Raw genomic sequence first — 20,420 nt, 5'->3', positions numbered from 1 at the left:
AAAATTTTCTTGGATGCTTCAAGGCTCCAGATCCATGGGTTAATACACACAAAAATTCAAGAAAGTCGTGTTTTTTCTAAATTTGGCTTGTAAATACGAAAATATGCCTGAAAATATAGTGGGACTGTATGTACTATGTATCACCAAAAATACATGGACTATAGCACACGAAAATCAGTAAAATATATTTTTTCTTGCTTTGGGGCTCGTTTGAACATGAAAATGCGTTTGTTTGCCCCTCAAGACCAACTCACGCCACTAATAAGGTCGTAAGAACATCCATGAAAAATTTCAGTAAAAAACAAGCCAGAATCTTATATCATAAAATTCATGGACTAAGAGCACACGAAAATCAGTAAAATTTAATTTTCATGCTTTAGGGCTCGTTTGAACTTAAAAATGCGCCCGTTTGCCCCTTGAGAATAATTCACTCCATTAATAAGGTCGTTACGGACGTCCATGAAAAATTTTGGCCAAAAAGAAGTCGGTATCCTATATCACCAAATCCATGGACTATAACACATGAAAAATTGGTAAAATCTAGTTTTTCTTACTTTGGGGCTCCTTTAAACATGAAAATGCGCCTCTTTTCCTCTTGGGACCAACTCACACTATTAAAGAGGTCGTAACGAACGTTCGTGAAATATTTCGGCCAAAAACAAGTCGGAATCCTGTATCACCCAAAATCTATGGACTATAGCAGACGAAAATCGGTAAAATCAAGGTTTTCCTGCTTTAGGGCTCGTTTGCCTCTCCGAACCAACTCACGCCATTAATAAGATCGTAACGGACGTCTATTAGTAAAATTTAATTCTAGTCATTGTTCTAAAGCATATTTAATTTTAAAGCACATATTTTTGAATGCTAAGTGATTGAATCATATATCATAAATCCCAATTGAAGGATCAAAAAGTTCCATTATGATCCCAAATAAAAATTAAAAAAATACCAGAATTTCTTTATATATTATACCACATAAAAATCTCTAATTTAACCAAAAAAATAATAATCTCAAAAACATTAAGCAAGAGTAAATAAATGTATATGTACAATTAAATTGCATAATATTCTTTCTTTAGTAATTAAAAAAAGACTAAATTCCAAAAATATATAAGCATTTTGAGATAAACTTCTATTACATATTAAATTAATTCCATGACACAAGTGATGTTGCTATGGAGACAAATGCCCATGATCTATTCATCTACCACTCTTGACCACGTTCATTATGTAAAAGTAATTGTATTTTATTTATTTTTCTTCTTTTTGTTCCATTTGTTTATTTGAAAATTTCTAGTTCGAGTTTTGAGAATTATGTTTATTTTGGTAGAGAGTGATTCATTTTTTAATGTGCTTTGCATGACATGGATTTGGATTATTCAGAGGTCCGAAATTGATATAGTGAATTTGAAGTTAATGAATTCTATTACTTCCTTCTTCCGATCATCGAATCCATAACCTGTTTATGTTATTGTATTCACGATTTACTAGTATATGTAAATATTTATATAACATACGAAATAAAATTATTAAATTATGTTAAATTCATATTATATGAGAAATTTATTCGATAATCAAAGCATTTGATGTATATGGTATGATAATTGCTAAAGCACAAAATAGTGCAAAATCATATTATTTGGCATTTGGTTAATGAAGAATTTTTTAAATTCTCGACAGACAAAAACATTTTTCTCTCTGTAAAACACAAATGTAATTAATCGACCTAATAAATTTCAAATTTAGTACAAACTAGATAGAATTTTTAAAATTTTCCACTATATAGTAAAAGTTTAAAGAGACTAATAACAATATTGAATTTAAGATGAAGATAGGAAAAAAAGCTTTTTGTATCGATCTTAAATTATTAGTCAAATATTTATAGATATTTAATAACTTTTTTAATATATAAGGTGTTTGAATAAATGTTACTGATTTTTTTTTATAAATTTATAGATTGTGCTTTAGATCCGCCATGAATTATATAAATACATTTGCAAAATATATGATTAATTAAAGATTTTTTTTGTATTTTTTTCTTTAAATCGTTTATTGATCATAGGAGATCATTTCCTCTGAAAATCACGATTTAACTTCTTGTTTTTTTTTTTTTATATAATTTCTTTGAAGTGGGGTTTGAGGTGTCCTTGAATCAATTGATGACTCGATTTGTTGAAATCCCATATGATGTGTTTTAAGTGAAAATGACCAATACCATGAGAGGTAGGTGAATTTGTGCCACGTGGCACAATAGAAAAATAATATTTTTGTTTAAATATGGGATGAGATAAATAAAAATATTTTATGAAATTTAGTTAATTTCACTATTTTAGTACAAAATAATTTACAGAATTAATTGTTACCAATAATCAAACGCGGAATAAAGTACAATAGTATTGTACTGTATCTCAAAATTATTATACCTTGTTTCACCAACCAAATAACCCTTTTAAGGCACTAAACTAAGCATACAATTTAACTAAAAAAAATGTCTTTTTTTCCCCTCTCATTACAAGATAAAATATTATTTTTTTTACAATAAGTTTGATTTTAGAATTATAATTCTCCTCATTTTATATTTATCTTCCAAAAAATCTTGTAAAATCAAAGCTTAAATAATTTGAAACATGGCAATTAGATTGGACATGTGGAGTATCTCTCCATTTAAATTGCCCATTTATATTACCATGGATGTTGTACTTTACTCTACACAAATACTTGTTTTTTTGTGGCTAAATATAAAGTTGTTATAAATAAAATTTCTTAATTTCATTTAATACTCTCATGTATATTAATTATATTATATAAATAAATGCACACAATATGAGCATGGATAAGGTGGTGTAAGAAACGTATCTTGGACCTAACTTAACCTTCAATATTAGCTCATGAGGGATTGTCCAATGTTATTAAGGAGGCCACTCATTTCTTTTTCATTCGTTGTGGAACTCTTCAACACCCCACCTTACGCTCAAAACTGGACATCTGGATTGTGAACAATTTAATATGGGGACCTAACATCGATAAACAATAATTGAAATGAGTCGTGCTCTATAAGTAAGTGAATCTTAGACCTAACTCAACCTCAAAAGGTAGCTCACGAGGGAAGATTGTCCAATATCATATAAGGAGACCACTCGCTCTTTTTTCATCATATGTGAGACCCTTCATTATAAAGGGAGTTGAGGAGGTTCGAAGGTGAGATGATCAAGCTGTGGGGACTGGGGTTGTTGGGTGGGTGAAAGGAGACAATTATCTTGAATGCCACTTATGAAATTTGTTTTTCGCACTTACACTCAGAAAGTCATTTTTATCAATTTTAAATAAATTATTTTTCCAGAGAAAATATTTTGACTAACCAAATATAAAGAAAATTTTTTTTTTTTCATTTTTCTTCATACCAAACACATCTATAGTATATTATATATATAAATATACATACTATTATTTATTTAATTATACACTATATTTCAGCAAAGAGATTTTCAACATACTAGATGGAAAAAATGTCTTTCGAGGAAGAAACCACTAAGGATAAAAATAAAATTAATCAACATCATGTCATCATAATGCCTAAAAATTGGAAGTGGATCTACTCTTTAAATAAATTGATTTTATTAGTTTTGATTTAATGCAAATTTAAGAAAAGTATTTAACACTAAATATAACTAAACTCAAATTTGGATCGTGGAAAGAGGAAAGGGTAAAATTGGAAATAATGCAATATTAGATTTGAAGAAAAAAAAAGTCTCAAGTCAACAAGAATATTAAGCAATAAAATAATAATCTTTCAAAACTTATGAAGTCCATATATTTTTAAAAAGAAAATAATTTTCTATATATACATTCTTAATAAATTAGGACTTGGAACATTTCAAAATCTTTCAACAAAGAAAAAGAGAGAAATTCTTATTATTTAGTTGGAGATTAAACAAAAGAAATCCTAAAATTCTCACTTAAATTTTCAATATTTAAAATGATTAAAAAAAAATTGAAATGTCATTTCAATTTTTGATATCAAAATTTATAAATAGACAAATCAAATAGAGTGTTTCCTCCTTTAATGAGTGTGAATCTGAATTAGTATGTGGGTCCTATGATCCGTCAATGTTAACTCGTTAATAAATCATATACGATACGACTCCAAACTAATAAGGTAATAAAAATACCAAATTACGAACCGTAATGCAATAAAAATAAAAATAAAAAGAGAAAAGAAACTTATGTGTACATTAAGTGATTATTATATATCATATATTTGCCTTTTGAATTACACATTTAAATTATTATTTTTTTTAGGAAAAGCATTAGTAAAGAAAGCTAAAACATTACAAATTTTACAATAGAACAAAGAAGGTCATACAGAAACAACTCCATCCTTTCCTTTTATTTTCCAACCATTTATTAGATTCCTTCAATGGGTCTTTCATTTGCTATTAAAAAAAATATTGTACAAATTTTCAGCTGATTTCTTCAAAAAAAAAAAAAAGAAGTAGAAAAAAGAAACCCCATCTCAATTTCTTGATAAATTTGTTCATATATTTTGGCTGTTTTTCAGTGGGGGGTTTTCTGGGACTTTAAGATACAGACTTCTCTGTGTTTTCTTGAGTTTTTGTGTGTTTTCTGCAGAAGTTTGTTTTGGGTCTATTGCAGAAAAAAGTATATAAATTTTGCTATTAAAAGGGTGAAGAGAATAATCAAAAACTTGTAAAGATTGTATTTTTATACTTTTTTTAATTTTATTTTCTTAGGAAGACCAAAAAAAGAGAAGCTTTTTCTTCACAAGACTGGTTTTTTTTTCTTCCCTTTTCAATTTAATTGTTTTTGTGAAATTTTACGAAAAAAAAAAAAGATTGGAAAGATGGGAAAGGAAGGACCTTGCTATCACTGTGGTGTTACAAGTGAGTTCTTAATTCTTCAATGTATTTTTTTTGTGAATTTTCAAGAAAGGTGGAGTCTTTTTTGTGTCCCTGTAGAATTCTTGATGTTTTGTAAAAAAAATTTGGCTTAGATGAGTTGTTCAATAATTGAACTGGATACCCATATGGTTGTTGCTTCAAAAATGTAAAAAATACTAGCACATTGAACAAATAAAGATTGATATGTACTATTATGCATCCAGTGCATTTAGTTTTGAATTTTGTTTTGTTTGTACTGTTAGTGAAATCTCTGAATTTCAATACTGGGGTTTTGAGTTAGAATTCATTTCTGAAAATAGTTTACTTTTTTATTTCTTCCAACCATTGACTCTCTTATAGTTTATTTGTGTGTAAAAATATTGCTAAAACATCTAGGAGTTCAAGTCATTCCCTTATTGTTTCCAACAAAATTGTGGATATTTTGATTGTGTTGAATTCTTGATTTCCCTTCTAAACTATGTGTAATGGATCCTTCATTTGCCTTGATATCAAACGGATTTCCTCGAATGCATTAGACATGGGTATAGGGTACTTTGTGCATGCCCTTCAAAATATACTTAAAATCAGCAACGTTGCGCATACCAATACCATATGCTTACACACATCCATATGGGATCCCTATAAGTAGTCCATGTAACATAGCTTCCTAAATGTAGAAATGTACTTCGTTAGGTGCTTGTATTTTAGTTGCTATTGGTGCAAGCTGAATTCTTGCTCAATGTGGCATTGATATGGTCCTTTAAGGAGCAAATACCGCACAAAGATGACAAGACTCATCTATATTCATGTTCACTGATTTTTATAATATGAAAAGTTCCTTCCTGGAACTAATGTGTTTGATTGCTAATTCATGCTTCCGTTACAATTATAGAATCAAATAAGCTGTATGATAGCACTTCCTTTGTCAGTGTCTCACTAAGCAAAGGCTTGAAGTTTTATCTTATATTTTTTGAATCTTGTGATCAAGTTGCTTGTTTCCAGCTCCTGCTTGGGCTGGTTTCGACATTGTGATAGTTGGCCCATTGTGACAAATTTTTAGGTTGCCTTTGAATTGGATACTCTCTCCAACATGATATTACTTAAAGTCATCTTGGAAATTGGAAATGCTTGTTTGCTTGATGTTGACTTGTGTGGCAAATTGTTCATGCACACAGAGGTGATAAACTGGTTTGGACTGTAAAATGGCTCGAGTTCAAGTAGGTTTACAGGAGGTTGTTAAAGATGTCTTGTTGCCCCTTGGGTTGCGGCTCTTCCTTGTATCTTACGTGAATGTGTGATGCTTCGTGCGCCAGATGGCCCTTTTATTGTTCTTAGGAGTATAACTCTTTAAGCTTGGCTTTTTAAGCCATCCAATGCACGACTTTTGATGGAAAATTCTATGGAGTTCGTTGCTCGTTTATTTTATCCTACTCTTAGCTTAGTTGTTGAGTGGATGGCTTTCTTTTGCTTGTCTGATTGCTCCACTGGATAATAACTTCCTCAGCTTTCTTTTGACAATGATTAATGAGTTACGTTCTTTGTCTGTGTACTTAATTTGTTACACTTCTATGGAAGAATCATTTGTAGATCTTTCGTCTACTTTAGCTGCCAGTATTCTTTTACCTTCTGCAACTGAAAACATGAGAAGGAAAGCTGGTGTATCATTTCGTTGATTTACATAAGAAGTGACCATCATTGGCCAATCTTACTCCTTTCTATGTTTCCGGAAAGATGTATACCATCTTTTCAGTTCTCGTTGCACATGAAATGTCAGCCTGCTAGTTAGTTTCTTCTTTTCTATTTCTTCGATGCTTCCATTCTTTCCAAATTTTCAGTATTTTAGATACCATTAATTCTTCCCAAGATCATTTACTTTGAGTACATTCTTAACCATCAAAATCATGCTGCAGGTACTCCACTTTGGCGTAATGGACCTCCAGAAAAGCCAATACTGTGCAACGCATGTGGATCTCGGTGGAGAACAAAAGGGACTTTGGCAAACTATACTCCTCTGCATGCAAGAGCAGAACCTTGTGACTTTGAGGAACACAGGGCTTCACGGTTCAAAAACATTTCTATGAAGAACAAAGAGGCCAAAATTCTGAAACGAAAGCAAAGTCATGATAATGCTGAAGTTGGAACTCCTCCTGATTATAATCTAGGTTTCCGTAAGGTCTTAGATGAAGATACTAGCAATAGGTCAAGTTCTGGCTCTGCTGTCTCAAACTCTGAGAGCTGTGCGCAGTTTGGTAGTGCTGAAGCAAGTGATTTGACAGGTAAACAAAAGCCAAGAACTGCAAACATTAAACTGTGAACTACTTTTCCCTTCTCCAGAAGAGGCAGGATTGTTGTGTTACAGTTGGGGTCATTCTCTTTGATATGGAAACTGAGTTAATTGTTTATCGGAGATATAGATATTACATAAGTAGATATTCTAATAGCTACTTGATAAATTGTACAGGGACTCCTATTTGTTGATGCCTACTGTTTCTGTTCGACATCTATTATTAGGTATGGAGATCGCAAATTAGGGTAGATAGTTGAGTGTTGTCTTGCTTTTCAACGGGATTAGGATTGGTGGTAGTCTAGAACCTGTGTCTGTCATAGCATTAGTTTTCTCGGTTTTGTTATCTGTTATTTATTATGTTTAGGTGATTGCTCTATTTTATTGATCTTACTGCTCCTTGCTTGTATGCTCTGCACTACTTTTCTATTAGTTGTCATGTTTTCTTCACTGTCGTTTTCCCTTTTCATTACTACTTTGATTTGATACAACTTGAGCTGAGGGTCTTTCGAAAAGAACCTCTCTACCTCCACGAGGTAGGGCTAAGGTCTGTGTACTACCCTCCCCAGACCCCACTTTGTGTGATTTCATTAGGTATGTTGTTGTTCACAGAATTATTTCACATTCTCCAATCTCCAGTATGGATATTTTTGGATAATTACTGCCCCCCTTCTCTAGTATTACGGATGCATTTTCTTCTAAACTGAAAATTTTGGTGCCAAATCTTGAGCTTGGTAGAGTAATTTTGTTCTTAGCATTTTCTTGTGCTTTAAGTTATTGTTTTGGTGTTTTTTTGGCTCTCCATCCCTTTTGATTTCAATAGCTGCATGAAATATTTACACGTTAATTTGGTTTTCAGGTCCAGCGCAATCCAATATATGGGATTCAACGGTGCCTTCAAGGAAGAGAACCTGTTTCAATCGTCCAAAGCCATCTTCAGTAGAAAAGCTCACTAAAGACCTATATACCATCTTACATGAACAACAAAGTTCATACTTGTCTGCATCCTCTGAGGAGGAGTTGCTTTTTGAGAGTGACAAGTCTATGGTTTCTGTTGAGATAGGACATGGAAGTGTACTAATGCGGCATCCTAGTACAATAGGTAGAGAAGAAGAATCGGAAGCCAGCTCTCTTTCCGTTGACAACAAGCACCGTTCTGTCAGTGATGCTTATTCACGATTGACTACCCCTCCTGTAAATATTAGTAAGGGTGTCAATTCACCAAATATGGGTACCGAGAGAATCAAGAAACCTACTGGTCCGGCTATAGAACAAGACCAGATTAAAAGGTGCTTTCTCTATTAGTCTTGATAGCATGTAAAGTTCCTTTGAGAAAGGAAAATTTGTTCTGCGTGTGTTCAGACAGAATATGAGGTGTTAAATGCATCATATCTGCTATTTTATCTTTCTGATTGTTTTATTTTATAATTCTTTTTTGCAGAAACAAGGATCACCTTGAAAAACTACAAATTCTTGGACATCATAATTCACCCCTTCGCTATATAGACCTGAAGGTATTTTATTCTCTCTTGTATTCCTATGAAGAAATTTTTTTTTGCTTTCTATTAATACAACCATAGCATGTCCCAACAATGCCAACTTGTGCGTGCTGCACGACTCTGTATCCACAATATTTCTCTATGCTCCAGCCTTTTAGTTGAGTGTTCTTGTAGACTTAAAAGTGATCTTTATCTTTTGATGAACAACTTTTGACCTGTGTGGATTTGCTTCCTCTTCAACAATACATGTCTTGGCCATTTCCAAAATTGATTCAGTTTTAGATGTTACTCGTATTAATCAAAAGTTGAAAGATTATGTGAATACTTGGGTACAGGATGTACTTAATTATGAAGAATTCACAAGTCATTTGTCAAGTGATGAACAGCAGCAACTACTGAAGTACTTACCACCTGTTGATTCTTTTGCGCCTCCAGATAGGTTTGTCTGTCTTCTCTGTTGTTCACTTTCTCGGTCATGTTTTGTTTTGGCTTTATATTGAACTCGAACAAGAAAGAAAATTCGATCTAGGTAGCTCAACCAGCTGATTGTTTTTGTGTTGTTTTCTCTCTCTTTAGTCTTAGAAGCGTGTTCGAGAGCTCTCAATTCGAGGAGAACCTGTGTTCCTTCCAGAAACTTCTCGCAGAAGGTGTTTTTGATAACTCATTTTCAGGAGTGACATTAGAAGATTGTAGAAACTTGAAGAGATTTATATTGTGCTATTTAACAAAGTCAAAGTGGATGCAACAATATAATTTACTCAAGGTTTGGTTACTAACGATTCGCTGCATAGATATTGAACATGTGACGCACCATCTTTTATGTTACATCTGCTAAATGTAAAGTGCAACTTTATTGAAGCTAATTTTGTTCTTTGATAGGACAAAAAATGTAAGAATAGTAGCAGCGGCTCTGAAGTTGCCCGAGAGCCAAATGTTGTTGGCACATGTCATTCAGCTAATGTGAAGAAACCACGGGAGGGGCAATATCCGAAGTGTTCAGGTCAGTTGTGTTCCTCTTTTACTTATTCCATTATGACATTTGACAATTATTCTGCCGTACACTTGTTTCTGTTGTAGACAACTAAACTTTGATTTAGTTTTGAGCATTCACAACTAATTTTTTTAACTTGTTATTTGCTGTGCCATATAACTCATAAGAATCAGAAAATGTTCCTTACGATGCAATGGCTTATTTCTTCACAAATGAGCAACCACGTAGCTTGACTTATGACATAATGTGTTGGTGTAAATTGGCTTATAATGAGAGATGTTAGAAGCAAGGGATTCATATGATAAAGATCTACCTAAATATATCTGTCTTCTATTATTTCTTTGTACAAGCCCCCTCCCTAACCAGTGGATAGGACATTGTAGTTTCTTGTAGTACATCGATAATCATACCAGTGGATAGGACATTGTAGTTTCTTGTAGTACATCAATTATGATTATCTCATATATTCTCGATAGACCTTTCTCAAATTAAACCATTGTTCAAATTCATGGGTGAATATACAAGAATCTCCTCCCATAGAGGCGGAGCCAAGATTTGAAGTTTATGGTCCCGGATTCTAGCCCTTTTAAGTTATCAGGTTCTAAATTAATAGTTTGTACATATTAAATGGATTTCCTAAGACAAGCACTGTTTGGATCAAAGTTGCTAGGTTTGACTGAACCCGTACCTTGAACTCTAGTTTTTCCCCTGCCTCCCCCACCTAGAAAGAATGAAAAAGAAAAGAAAAAGCTTTTGCTCCATTGCCATGTGCAATGTGTTCTTTGATTATATATTTGCTAATTCCTACAAATTAAGATTTACAAGCTATTTTGCTTCAGGTGCAAAGACGACAATGAAGAGCCCCAAAAGGGTGGTGATGAAAAGCATCTATGAGCAGAAGGAACTAGTAGACAATGATGGCTCTTGCTTCAGTCCAAGAAGCTCGTTTGCCTTGCCTTCTGAGAATAGTTCCCTCGTTCTGGATTCTTTCTGTTCTGCAAATGAAAACTCCCATCAGGACTTGCTGCTGGACGTGCCATCCAATAGCTACTGCCCTCAGGCGGAACTACTCTTACCTACATCAAGTTTTACTACTCAAGCAAGTACTACTAGTAGCTCAATGTACCCTCCACATTTCGTCCGTCCCTAACAATACCATCATTACTTTGCTTGCTTTCCTTAGGATATCAAAAAGCTAGTTAAAAGTCAAAACAACATCGTAGTGTTGCATATCCCATGCAAACTTTATATTGGAATTTGTCAAAGGGATTCGGATGGTTACCTATTATCTTTTCGCTGTTGACCTATATTGAAACCGGATTTTTTAAAATTACCATATGGATATGGTTGTTTTCCCCTTGATGAAAACTGTGTAATATAAGTTGAAATGCAGAGATGGTAATGAGTGGGCTAGAAATATTGTATGCAGTGAAATTTATGGCTTAATTATAGTGTGTTAGTTCTATTGGTGGTGATATTCTATCCTCCTAAAGACTTCAACTCTCCAAATGGAAGGAGTAGAGTTCCTTACTAATTTTAGGGATGACAATGGGGCGGGGTGGGTTAAGCCTGAACTCGTAAAAAATTGTTTCAACTCGTCTTGCACCTGCCCTAGTAAGGTTAGAGTAAACCTAACCCTGGATACAGTCATATTGGCATTGCCTTGTTCATGTTGCTATCCCTACCTTCGGAACAACCAGAACAAGGACAAATTGACTTGAGCAAAGGAGACCGTAAAGAAGAAGGGGATTACCAAAGAAATAGTGCAAGGATATTAGGTAAACAGTTGATGTATCATACTCGATCCTTGTGTGGCAACTGATCAGACCCAATCTCATCTTGCATAAGGTCATACCAGCTCTGATCAAATCCAATCTCATCCTGCATAAGGTCATACCGGCTCTGATTTAACCCAATCTCATCCTGCATAAGGTCATACCGGCTCTACTAGTCTTGTCTTGTTGTTATCCCTACCCTTGGAACAATCAAATAGGAACAATGGACTTGTGTAAAGGAAAAGATCGATTATAAGAAGGGGATTAATAAAGGAATCATACAAAGATATTGAGTAGACAATTAATGTATCAGACTCTATCATATTTTTTGTAGCATGCATTTTTATTTGTGTCACAACCGATCAGACCCAACATCACCTTGCATAAGATCAAACAAGCTTCGATGGATGTCTTGGTTTAATGGTCAATAAAGTGGATGAAAGTTATAGAAAGGATCAAAGTACCAACTAGGGATGTGGAGTGGTAAGTATTGAGTCTTGAAAAATGATACTATGAAGAATATTATTTAATTCTAACTTCTAAGAGTAAAAAACATGGAAAAAATAAGAGTAATTTTCACATATAGCAAACATAAAAATCATATTTGTATGTTATTGCTATAGTTTGCATAATTGTGCTCCATAGCAAACTTTATGTTTGTTATGGCTATTAATATGTATATTTCGCTATACATATACAAAAGAAACAATTGTATAATCCGTTTCGGTATACATATGCAAAAGAATCAATTGTATAATCTGTGTTTGTATAAAGCGAGAAAGAGAGAAAGATAAAAGTAAGTTGGGCAAGGAAAGATCGTATTTGTATAATCATAAGTGTATAGGACGAAAATATATGCATTTGTATTTTTATATACAATTTTCTCTCGCTTTATACAAACACAAACGCAATGTATACATTTGTGTTTGTATAAAGTGAGAGTGGCGAGTGAGATTTGGGAGAGGAGAACGAAAATATATGTATATATACAATTTTTTCTTGTTGTATACAAACACAAACGCATTTTATACATTTGTGTTTGTATAAAAGCGAGAGAGGCAAGGGAGACTGCCAGCGAGAACGAGAGTGGCGAGCGAGATTCACCAGGGAGAGAGGCGAAATAGTAAGTTTGTTATAGTGTATAATTAAATCAAACCATGGTCATATCATTTAATTTGAATTAATAGTTTGCTATTATATATAATTTTCCCAAAAAAATAATTGTCTTTTCTTGATATATCAAAAGTTACAAATAAAAATGAAATATATTTTAGGAACAAGTGACAAGTAAAAATGAACAAACTAAGTAGTATAGTTAATCAATCTATTAATGATTTCTTAATCATATCTAAAATAGAAAGTGTTCATCTAACATGAGACATATGGAGCAATTATTGAAAGTAGTATACTAAAATAATCATATCAATCATTATTTTCTTAGTATGACAAGTCAAAATATAACAAATAAGAGAAATATTTTTAATTTAAGACCATTAAATATTAAAAAAAATATTCGTACTTTCTTAAATTTCGTGTCAAAACGAAAATACAAAACAGAGCAGACTAGTAAATTAGAGTAACAAATGCTTATACAAAGTTCCCATTTTTGCGGCTGAGAGTTGAGCTCTTCTTCTTCTTCTTCTTCTCTATCAAATTCACAGCTCCAACAACAATGTCTATAGCCTTATTCTCATCTCCTCCACTCCATTTCGCATCTCTCTCTCCTCCAAAATCCCATTTAACCCACAAACCATTTCTCCCATTACCTCTCAAAAAACCCTTTTTAATTTCCCCTAAATCCATTGATGATGCTTCTTCTTCTTCTTCTTCTGCTGTCACTATAGAGAAAGAAAAGGATGAGGGGTCTAATGGGGTGCTGTTAAACTCAAATGGGTCGTCGCCAGTGGTGGTCGCCGGAGCTCCATTGACGGAGACGGAGGAGGTGAGGAAGTTTCAGGATGCTAGGTGGGTTGGAGGAACTTGGGATTTGAAGAAATTTGAGAAAGATGGGAAGGTTCATTGGGATTCTGTCATTGATGCAGGTGAGATAAGAGTTTTGTACATCTCTAATTTGAAATTGATTCATTTTTATGACTTAAGTAGAAGTAACTAAAGTTCTAAACATTTATTTTTTGCCAATTTCAAGCTATGTTCTTGGTTGTTGCTACTAATTAACTCTACTTGCTAGACTTATATCCTGTTAGGCCAAGCTCTAGAAAGCTAGAAGTGCTAATGTTCTTTAAAAAAAAGAGCTAAGGGTCAAGTATCCGATTATTCGAGTTTTGTACCTGTACTATCAAGTGTGAAATTGAGTCTTGCTTATCTCCAATTTGATTTTTTTGTTAAGTTTTTTCTTGAAGTTGATTCATTTATATGTCTAAGTATCTGCAAAGCAGAGGCTTGTGTTGTTTCTTAAAGTTACTAATAGGCTTCTAGGCTAGCAAACATCTGAAAAAGTGGTGCATATGATAATTTAAGTGAATCCCACTTCAAAATGAGAGAGGAAAGTGAGGAGGTTTATAAGGCACACACAAGTTCACATATGCATGCTTTTAGGCTCGATGATGGCGTAGCCCAAGGGGCAAAAGTTCGTAAGGTCTATCAGACCAAAGGAGACAATACGTACCATGGGCTCAGGTTGTAATGTGACAACGTATGGGCCTGAGCATAAAAAAAACTAGTGGGCACATCATAAGTAGCATTAGAAAGCTTGTTGTCTTGCACATGCCATGTCGTTTCTATCGCCCATAAGAGGATTTCGTTAAGAGTAAAATTGGAAGATCGTTTTCTATTACATGGGTATTGGTTTAGCCTGCAATCACCTCACTATTTTGCCGAGTACCTGAATATAGAGGGGTCACTTCTTTTGGGACGGCCTAAAAAAGGAAGTGTCATTTAAAATGAAACAAAGAAATATATGTAAGTACTATAGTTGGGCTTTTTGAAAGTGGGTGTGCATGCCATCCAGTGTATCTGGAGATGGTGTAATGCTGAGTTTTGGTCACCAAATGAAGAAGTCAAAAGGCATTAGTCCCTCCGTTTCATTTTAGGTGTCTTAGTTTGACTAAGCAGATTTAAAGAAAATGAGGGGTATTTTTGGATCTTGTGGTCTTACCAAAGACGTGTCTAATATACTAATTTGTCTTTTGAATCTTGTAGCCTTAAACATGTCATGTGAGATATGGAAATGTAAGAGTTGCTAGATAGAGAAAGAGGCAGCCATTTTCAAAAAACTAAGAAGGAAAGTAAGGCACAAAAATTGAAACGAAGGGAGTAGTATTTTGTAAGAGAAGTGCCGCGTAAATGCTTTTGAACCTTAAGCAGGGTTAAAGATGAAGTTTAAAAGATTGAGAATGAGCATGAAATAAAACAACTAAGAAATTGTGGAGCAAAATTGTTTATGAAGTTTGCTTGTGAAGGATTTGCGGCACACAACATGGGGGAGCCATGGACTAGAAGGTATTGATAGATGTGCTTTCTTGCACTTTGGCTGGATCAAATTCTTGAATTAGAGTTATCTGTATGTTTGATGAATTACAGACAGTACAAGAAGATGTTCATCTAAGATGTCTCTCAATCCAAAATATTACTCACATGAAATGATGACTTTCTTGAATTGATGGATTGTTTTAGATTATATGCAGTTGTTAGTTTTATAACTACGAGTTGTTGATCCCTTTTCCTCCGCTAGATTCATTTGCTAATACACTTTAAAAAGTTGCAATCTTTCATCCTTTCTTCCAGTCATTAACCTACATTTGATGCCTTCTTGATAAATACATTGGCTTTCTTGATTTTAAGATTTAATCGGTTGTGCCTAGTGGTAGTAGACATTAACAACAGTCTCCTTTTTGTCCCTTTTTGGAAATTATCGCAATATAAAAATTGATGGCTATTCATTTTGCAGAGGTTAGGAGAAGGAAATGGTTAGAAGATAACCCCGAGTCATCAAGTAATGAAGATCCTGTGCTTTTCGACACCTCAATTATTCCTTGGTGGGCATGGATGAAGAGGTTCCATCTTCCTGAAGCAGAACGTCTCAATGGTTTGCTTCATATCCCTTTTCCTTTTTCTTGATAAGTAATTGAAGTTTCATTGATTGCGCCGAGCTGGTTGTGAATATGTACAGCAAAAAGATTTTTGTCCCCTCTAATAGGCAGGGAATCCAAAAAGTTGATGAATTTACATCCAAAAGGAACTGCATGTTACACCAACATTAGAACAAGATCCTACTTTTTAGAACATACTGCTGACGACTTGTTTTCAAAACATCTTTTATTTCTTTCATGCCACAAGGACCAAAATATCCATAACAACAACATACCTAGTATAATCCCACAAACTGGGGTCTAGGGAGGGTAGAGTGTACACAAACTTTAGCCCAACCTCAGGGGTAGAGAGACTGTTTCTGATAGACCATCGGCTCACGGGAAAAATAGTCTTAAGCAGTTCAAAGAAAGAAGTAATAGAAGTACAAGAAAATAGCAGATAGTAACAAATACAACAGATAGTAACAGGACAGTAGCAACAAAAATAACATTAATGGACACTATTTTAGTAGTATTACAGCTGTTTCTTTGTTTTCTGACCATTCCAGCTTTGAACTGTTTTTTTTTACAGTTTTAAGGAGGTTCATATCCTTTTTGCTCGCTATTGTATCCTGTTCTCACACACAAAGCAGTACGTATATTAGGATTAAGCTGATCAACTAAGTGGTGATGTGAATCTTGTACAGGTCGTGCTGCAATGATTGGTTTCTTTATGGCCTACTTTGTGGATAGCTTGACTGGTGTAGGCCTCGTCGACCAAATGGGGAATTTCTTTTGCAAAACGCTATTGTTTGTAGCCGTGGCTGGTGTCCTCCTAATCCGCAAGAATGAGGATTTAGAAACTATCAAAAAGTTGTTGGAAGAGACTACTTTCTATGACAAACAATGGCAAGCATCTTGGAAAGATGAGACCTCAAGCAGTTCGAAGGATTCTTGAGATTGTTTCTAGTATAACATTAGTTTTTCATATTTACAGGAGAATGTAATCCAGGTAGTTCTTCTATGCTAGTCAAAGGAGAATATGTTAATCGTATTCTCCATTTTGTTGTAGTGCTTGGTCTGCCATGTAATTTTTTTCTTTTTTGCCTTTTTCTGTTTCTGGGCAATGATTTTATATTTAGTTCTTCTGCCATTGTTGTAAAGTCTTTTTGCTGATCATGAATATTGTTTTTCTAATCCTTTTAGTGCAAAAATAACTTCACAATTTTCATTTCCTGGCTGGGTTGGCAAATAAGTGTCTGTAATACTTTGGTCAATGAGCATCTTTACTTGTTAGTGATGCTTTGATTTGACAGGATCAAAGTCGAAAAATGGCCAAATTCACTCCATGTTGTTTGGACTTCAATATTTCTGAGACGATTGGTGGATTTTTCAAAAGTTATGCATTTTTGGAGGATTAGACACACAGTTCAACAACATTATTGAAAAGTCCGAGCAACATAGAGCTCACTTGTAGTTGTTTAATTCCTATGATTATGATTATTGGTACTCTTAAGAGACTCTGATTGCAAAGTCTGGGTATAAAATAAGTGATAAATATTCATAATCTCTCACATTAAGTGTAACATGAGAGTCAACATTTGTAAGAATAGAAAGATTTCATCACTTTTTTGCCAAAGCTTTGCTCAAATTAATGAAGTGAGATCTTTAATTAATAAAATCTTGAAATTAGTTTATAGTATAATGCACTTGTTTTTCCTTATTCGAAGCAAATGATATTTTCCTTGTGAAAGCTATTTTCCAAATAATAATTTCATCAGAAGCAAAGCAGTTAACCAATTGATGAGGCAAAGGAGTTGCAACTTCATAAACTGTACCTTGTATTTATTATTTTTTGGAATGAGCTAAAACGACACTTATTTTACAGATGAAGTACTAAAACTAGTAGCTGTACACAATACTATATGTTACAGATTGCCTGGATAATGCCAACATACCTAAAAGGCTAAAACTTTGATCAATTATGATAATCACAGAGTCAGAAATAAGCAACAAATGTAAAACACAGACAAAAAGGAATCAAGAACCTTCAAAACCAACATAATCCAACTTGTTTCGGATTGAGGTGTTGTCGTATTTGTTCAAATGCCCTCCAGAAACAATGGAAATCAACATAAACTCTCCATCTCACATCAAGTTCCACAAAGCCTTAGTTTCAGATGACTAAATAAAATAACCGAGCAAGTTTAAGGGGCAGCATATGTATATTCAAGGCAAATACCAACAAAAGTAAAGTAGTCAACCAATTGATAAAAGGCAAAAGAGTTGTAACATTCTTTAAGAATCAGATCAAGATAAATCCCTCATCACTTCTCATAATCCTACTACAACACAATACTATATAAATAACAACTACTACTACTAAAACTAGTAGCTGTACACATTGCTATATGCTACAGATTGCCTGGAAAATGCAAACAGATCTAAAAGACTAAAACTTTGATCAACTATGATGATCACACAAGTCAGAAATAGACAGCAAATGTAAAGCACAGAGCATACAAATCAAGAACCATCAAAACGAGCGTACTCCAACTTGTTTGGGATTGAGTTGTCGTCGTTGTTGTCACTCCAATGCCCTCCAGAAAAACAATGGAATTCAACATAATGCTTTAAAGAGAGCTATGATTCAGGTGAAACAGTCTTCGCATTCTTGTTCTTGTGAACCTCACCTAAGACCTTCACGAATGCTTCCACAATCTGCTTCTGTGATTCGAGTATCATCTCGTTACGTTTCATCTCCATCTCCATTCTCATTTGCTCCACTTCCTTTGCCATTTCCATCTTCATTTTCTCCATTTTCATGAACCCTTCGCCTAATAACTTAATCGATAAAACCATCTCTTCCACCGGATCTCTCCCCCTCTTCATCCCTACACCACCTCCTCCCTTCTTCCCGAATTTCGACAAACCAGGACTGAACCTAGAATCAAGATTGGGTTGTTGTTCAACATTCCCATTATTATAACTTCTTCTTGAGCTGGAAACACCCATATTCCTAATATGGAAACCATCATTAGCATTGCTTCCATTATATTCACTTCCTTCATCACAATCAAAACTAGGATTCATTACAAAATTCCCCCCACCTTTAATTCCTCCTTGATCAAATCCATTTACATCTCCAATAATCCTCCCTGTTCGCTTCGCTTTCATTGAAATTCCATTTTTCATCCTATACCCACTTGAAAACTCAAGATCATGTGGATGTTCTTGTTTGCTAGGTCCCATATCCATGTATGAACAATACCCATTTGGAATCCTAGTAGCAAAGTTAATCTTTTCGGATTTTGTCGCAGCTAAAGCATGATTAAACATGAAATTTGGGGGTGAAGCTATACCATTCTTTTGATTGATCTTCAATTTCAATAAATTCTGATCAATCATTGTTTTTAAAGCATAACCATCACCAGAAACAGCAGTAACCGTTTGTTGTTTCTCGGCGATTTGTTGATTATTAGATCTGATTGCTGCAACAGTAGTACCATTTTCCATGGCGTCCATGTTATCAAAGAAGAACCAAGATGAGAAAAACCTACCGGTCGGGCAGGAAAGGGATCTCTGCTTCTCAGCACGGTAGCGTTGCCGGAGTTTTTCCATTTTGTGTCGGCACTGAGCTGATGTTTTCGCCGGAGAAGCATCTGGGCAGCGGCTGGTCACGGTAGCTGCCACCGCATCCCAGTCAGCCGTCCGTAGGTACCCACGGCGGAGAGCGTACCATCGTTCACGGTAGGCTTCAATAAGAGCTAAAGTCTCTTCTTGGGTCCAACACGGCGGTGGAAATCTCCTCGCCGGCGGCGGTGGCTTCTCCTCCGGGACGGCATCTTCTGCTACTACGACGGTAGAATCAACGTTAGACGACATCGTTAAATGGGGTGTGTGTGGTTTTGTTTATAGCAAATTGAGTGGCTTTTAAATAAAAGGGTGGAGGAATGGGTAGTACTAGAGTGGTGCAAGATAGCAAAGGTGGTGGGGTGGTGGAGATTGTTATTGTATTGATGATGTTGAGTATAATATAAAAGTAGAGGAAAATAGGGTGGTGAGTGGTGATGGTGGGTGGGGAATGGGTGAGTAGTGCTAGAGAGGTGCAAGATAGCATAGGTGGTGGGGTTGGTTGAGGTTGTTGTATGATTGATGTTGAGACATAAAGGGTGGTGTGAATGGTAGGGGTTGGGGGGATAGGTTAGAGGCGCAAGATAGCAAATGTGATGAGGTGGTGGAGGTTGTATGATGATGATGATGATGATGATGATGTTGAGGGAGATACAAAATGAGTAGGAAAATAAGGTGGGTAATGGGTAGTGTTAGAGAGGCTCAAGATAGCAAAGGTGGTAGGGTGGTTGATGTTGAGACATAATAGATGGTGTGAATAATGGGTAAATAATCTTTTGATTAACCTAACGTCGTTTGAAGATCAAGATTGATAAGGGATAGTATAAAAATATTCACATGTTATCCATCCACTGATGAATAAAGATGAGGTGGTAGAGGTTAATGTATGATGATGTTGAATGAGTAGGAAATAAGGTGGGGAAATGGGTAGTGCTAGAGAGGCGCAAGATAGCAAAAGTTAAGGGGTGGTTGAGGTTGTTGTACTTGTATGATGATGATGTTGAGACGTGGGGGAGGGGGGGGGGGGGGGTAGAGGCGCAAGATAGCAAATGTGATGAGGTGGTAGTGGTGAAGGTTGAGGTAGTTGAATGATGATGTTGAGAGGTAGGGGGGTGGACATTGAATTTTGGCAAGTTGTTTAGTAAATAGTGGGTGGGGGGATTATGATGAATGATGAATGATGACACACAAAAGGATAATGGGGAGAGAGATAGTGACTTTGATAATGCTAACATGCACATCCTACACCTACTCCACTAATCCACCACCACCACCCCTACTCACTTTTCTAGATATTTTAGTGACCCATCCC

The 20,420-nt window shown here is 34.9% G+C and overlaps 4 protein-coding genes across 5 annotated transcripts in view; 2 read left to right on the top strand and 2 right to left on the bottom strand.

Moving 5' to 3' along the window:
• LOC125834644 (nudix hydrolase 8-like) overlaps positions 1–20,420 on the bottom strand; it is a 117,596-nt gene that overhangs the window by 87,419 nt on the left and 9,757 nt on the right. The window lies entirely within an intron of this gene.
• On the top strand, positions 4,740–11,056 carry LOC125834632 (GATA transcription factor 26-like). 2 transcript variants are annotated; one of them, XM_049513761.1, is made up of 8 exons: positions 4,740–4,901; positions 6,809–7,174; positions 8,042–8,471; positions 8,624–8,696; positions 9,017–9,120; positions 9,258–9,444; positions 9,561–9,681; positions 10,512–11,056. In XM_049513761.1, exons 1-8 carry the CDS (start codon positions 4,862–4,864, stop codon positions 10,820–10,822), a joined length of 1,632 nt encoding a protein of 543 aa, XP_049369718.1. In that variant the 5' UTR covers positions 4,740–4,861; the 3' UTR covers positions 10,823–11,056. The 2 variants fall into 2 exon arrangements, with proteins under 2 accessions (XP_049369718.1, XP_049369720.1); XM_049513763.1 differs by lacking the exon at positions 4,740–4,901 and adding an exon at positions 6,649–6,679.
• Positions 13,035–16,672, top strand: LOC125834648 (light-harvesting complex-like protein 3 isotype 1, chloroplastic). Its single transcript, XM_049513780.1, has 3 exons — positions 13,035–13,489; positions 15,355–15,492; positions 16,183–16,672. The coding sequence occupies exons 1-3, from the start codon at positions 13,120–13,122 to the stop codon at positions 16,431–16,433; spliced, it is 759 nt and encodes a 252-aa protein (XP_049369737.1). The 5' UTR covers positions 13,035–13,119; the 3' UTR covers positions 16,434–16,672.
• On the bottom strand, positions 18,119–19,360 carry LOC125834686 (trihelix transcription factor ASIL2-like). Its single transcript, XM_049513823.1, has one exon. It carries the CDS (start codon positions 19,358–19,360, stop codon positions 18,119–18,121), a length of 1,242 nt encoding a protein of 413 aa, XP_049369780.1.

The sequence above is a fragment of the Solanum verrucosum genome, unplaced genomic scaffold, assembly GCF_900185275.1.
Source record: "Solanum verrucosum unplaced genomic scaffold, falcon-dt-bn FXZP01000149.1, whole genome shotgun sequence".
Taxonomy (NCBI): domain Eukaryota; kingdom Viridiplantae; phylum Streptophyta; class Magnoliopsida; order Solanales; family Solanaceae; genus Solanum; species Solanum verrucosum.
Note: the sequence above shows the minus strand (reverse complement) of the source record. Positions and strands in the feature narration are given on the sequence as shown.

Excerpts from the sequence above, each read along its gene's own strand:
- LOC125834632 (XM_049513761.1), top strand. The coding sequence starts at position 4,862 with ATGGGAAAGGAAGGACCTTGCTATCACTGTGGTGTTACAA. Across the intron at positions 4,902-6,808 it reads CTATCACTGTGGTGTTACAA|GTACTCCACTTTGGCGTAAT; the intron begins GTGAGTTCTTAA and ends ATCATGCTGCAG. Across the intron at positions 8,472-8,623 it reads GAACAAGACCAGATTAAAAG|AAACAAGGATCACCTTGAAA; the intron begins GTGCTTTCTCTA and ends TCTTTTTTGCAG.
- LOC125834648 (XM_049513780.1), top strand. The coding sequence starts at position 13,120 with ATGTCTATAGCCTTATTCTCATCTCCTCCACTCCATTTCGCATCTCTC. Across the intron at positions 13,490-15,354 it reads GGATTCTGTCATTGATGCAG|AGGTTAGGAGAAGGAAATGG; the intron begins GTGAGATAAGAG and ends TTCATTTTGCAG. Across the intron at positions 15,493-16,182 it reads TGAAGCAGAACGTCTCAATG|GTCGTGCTGCAATGATTGGT; the intron begins GTTTGCTTCATA and ends AATCTTGTACAG.
- LOC125834686 (XM_049513823.1), bottom strand. The coding sequence starts at position 19,360 with ATGTCGTCTAACGTTGATTCTACCGTCGTAGTAGCAGAAGATGCCGTC.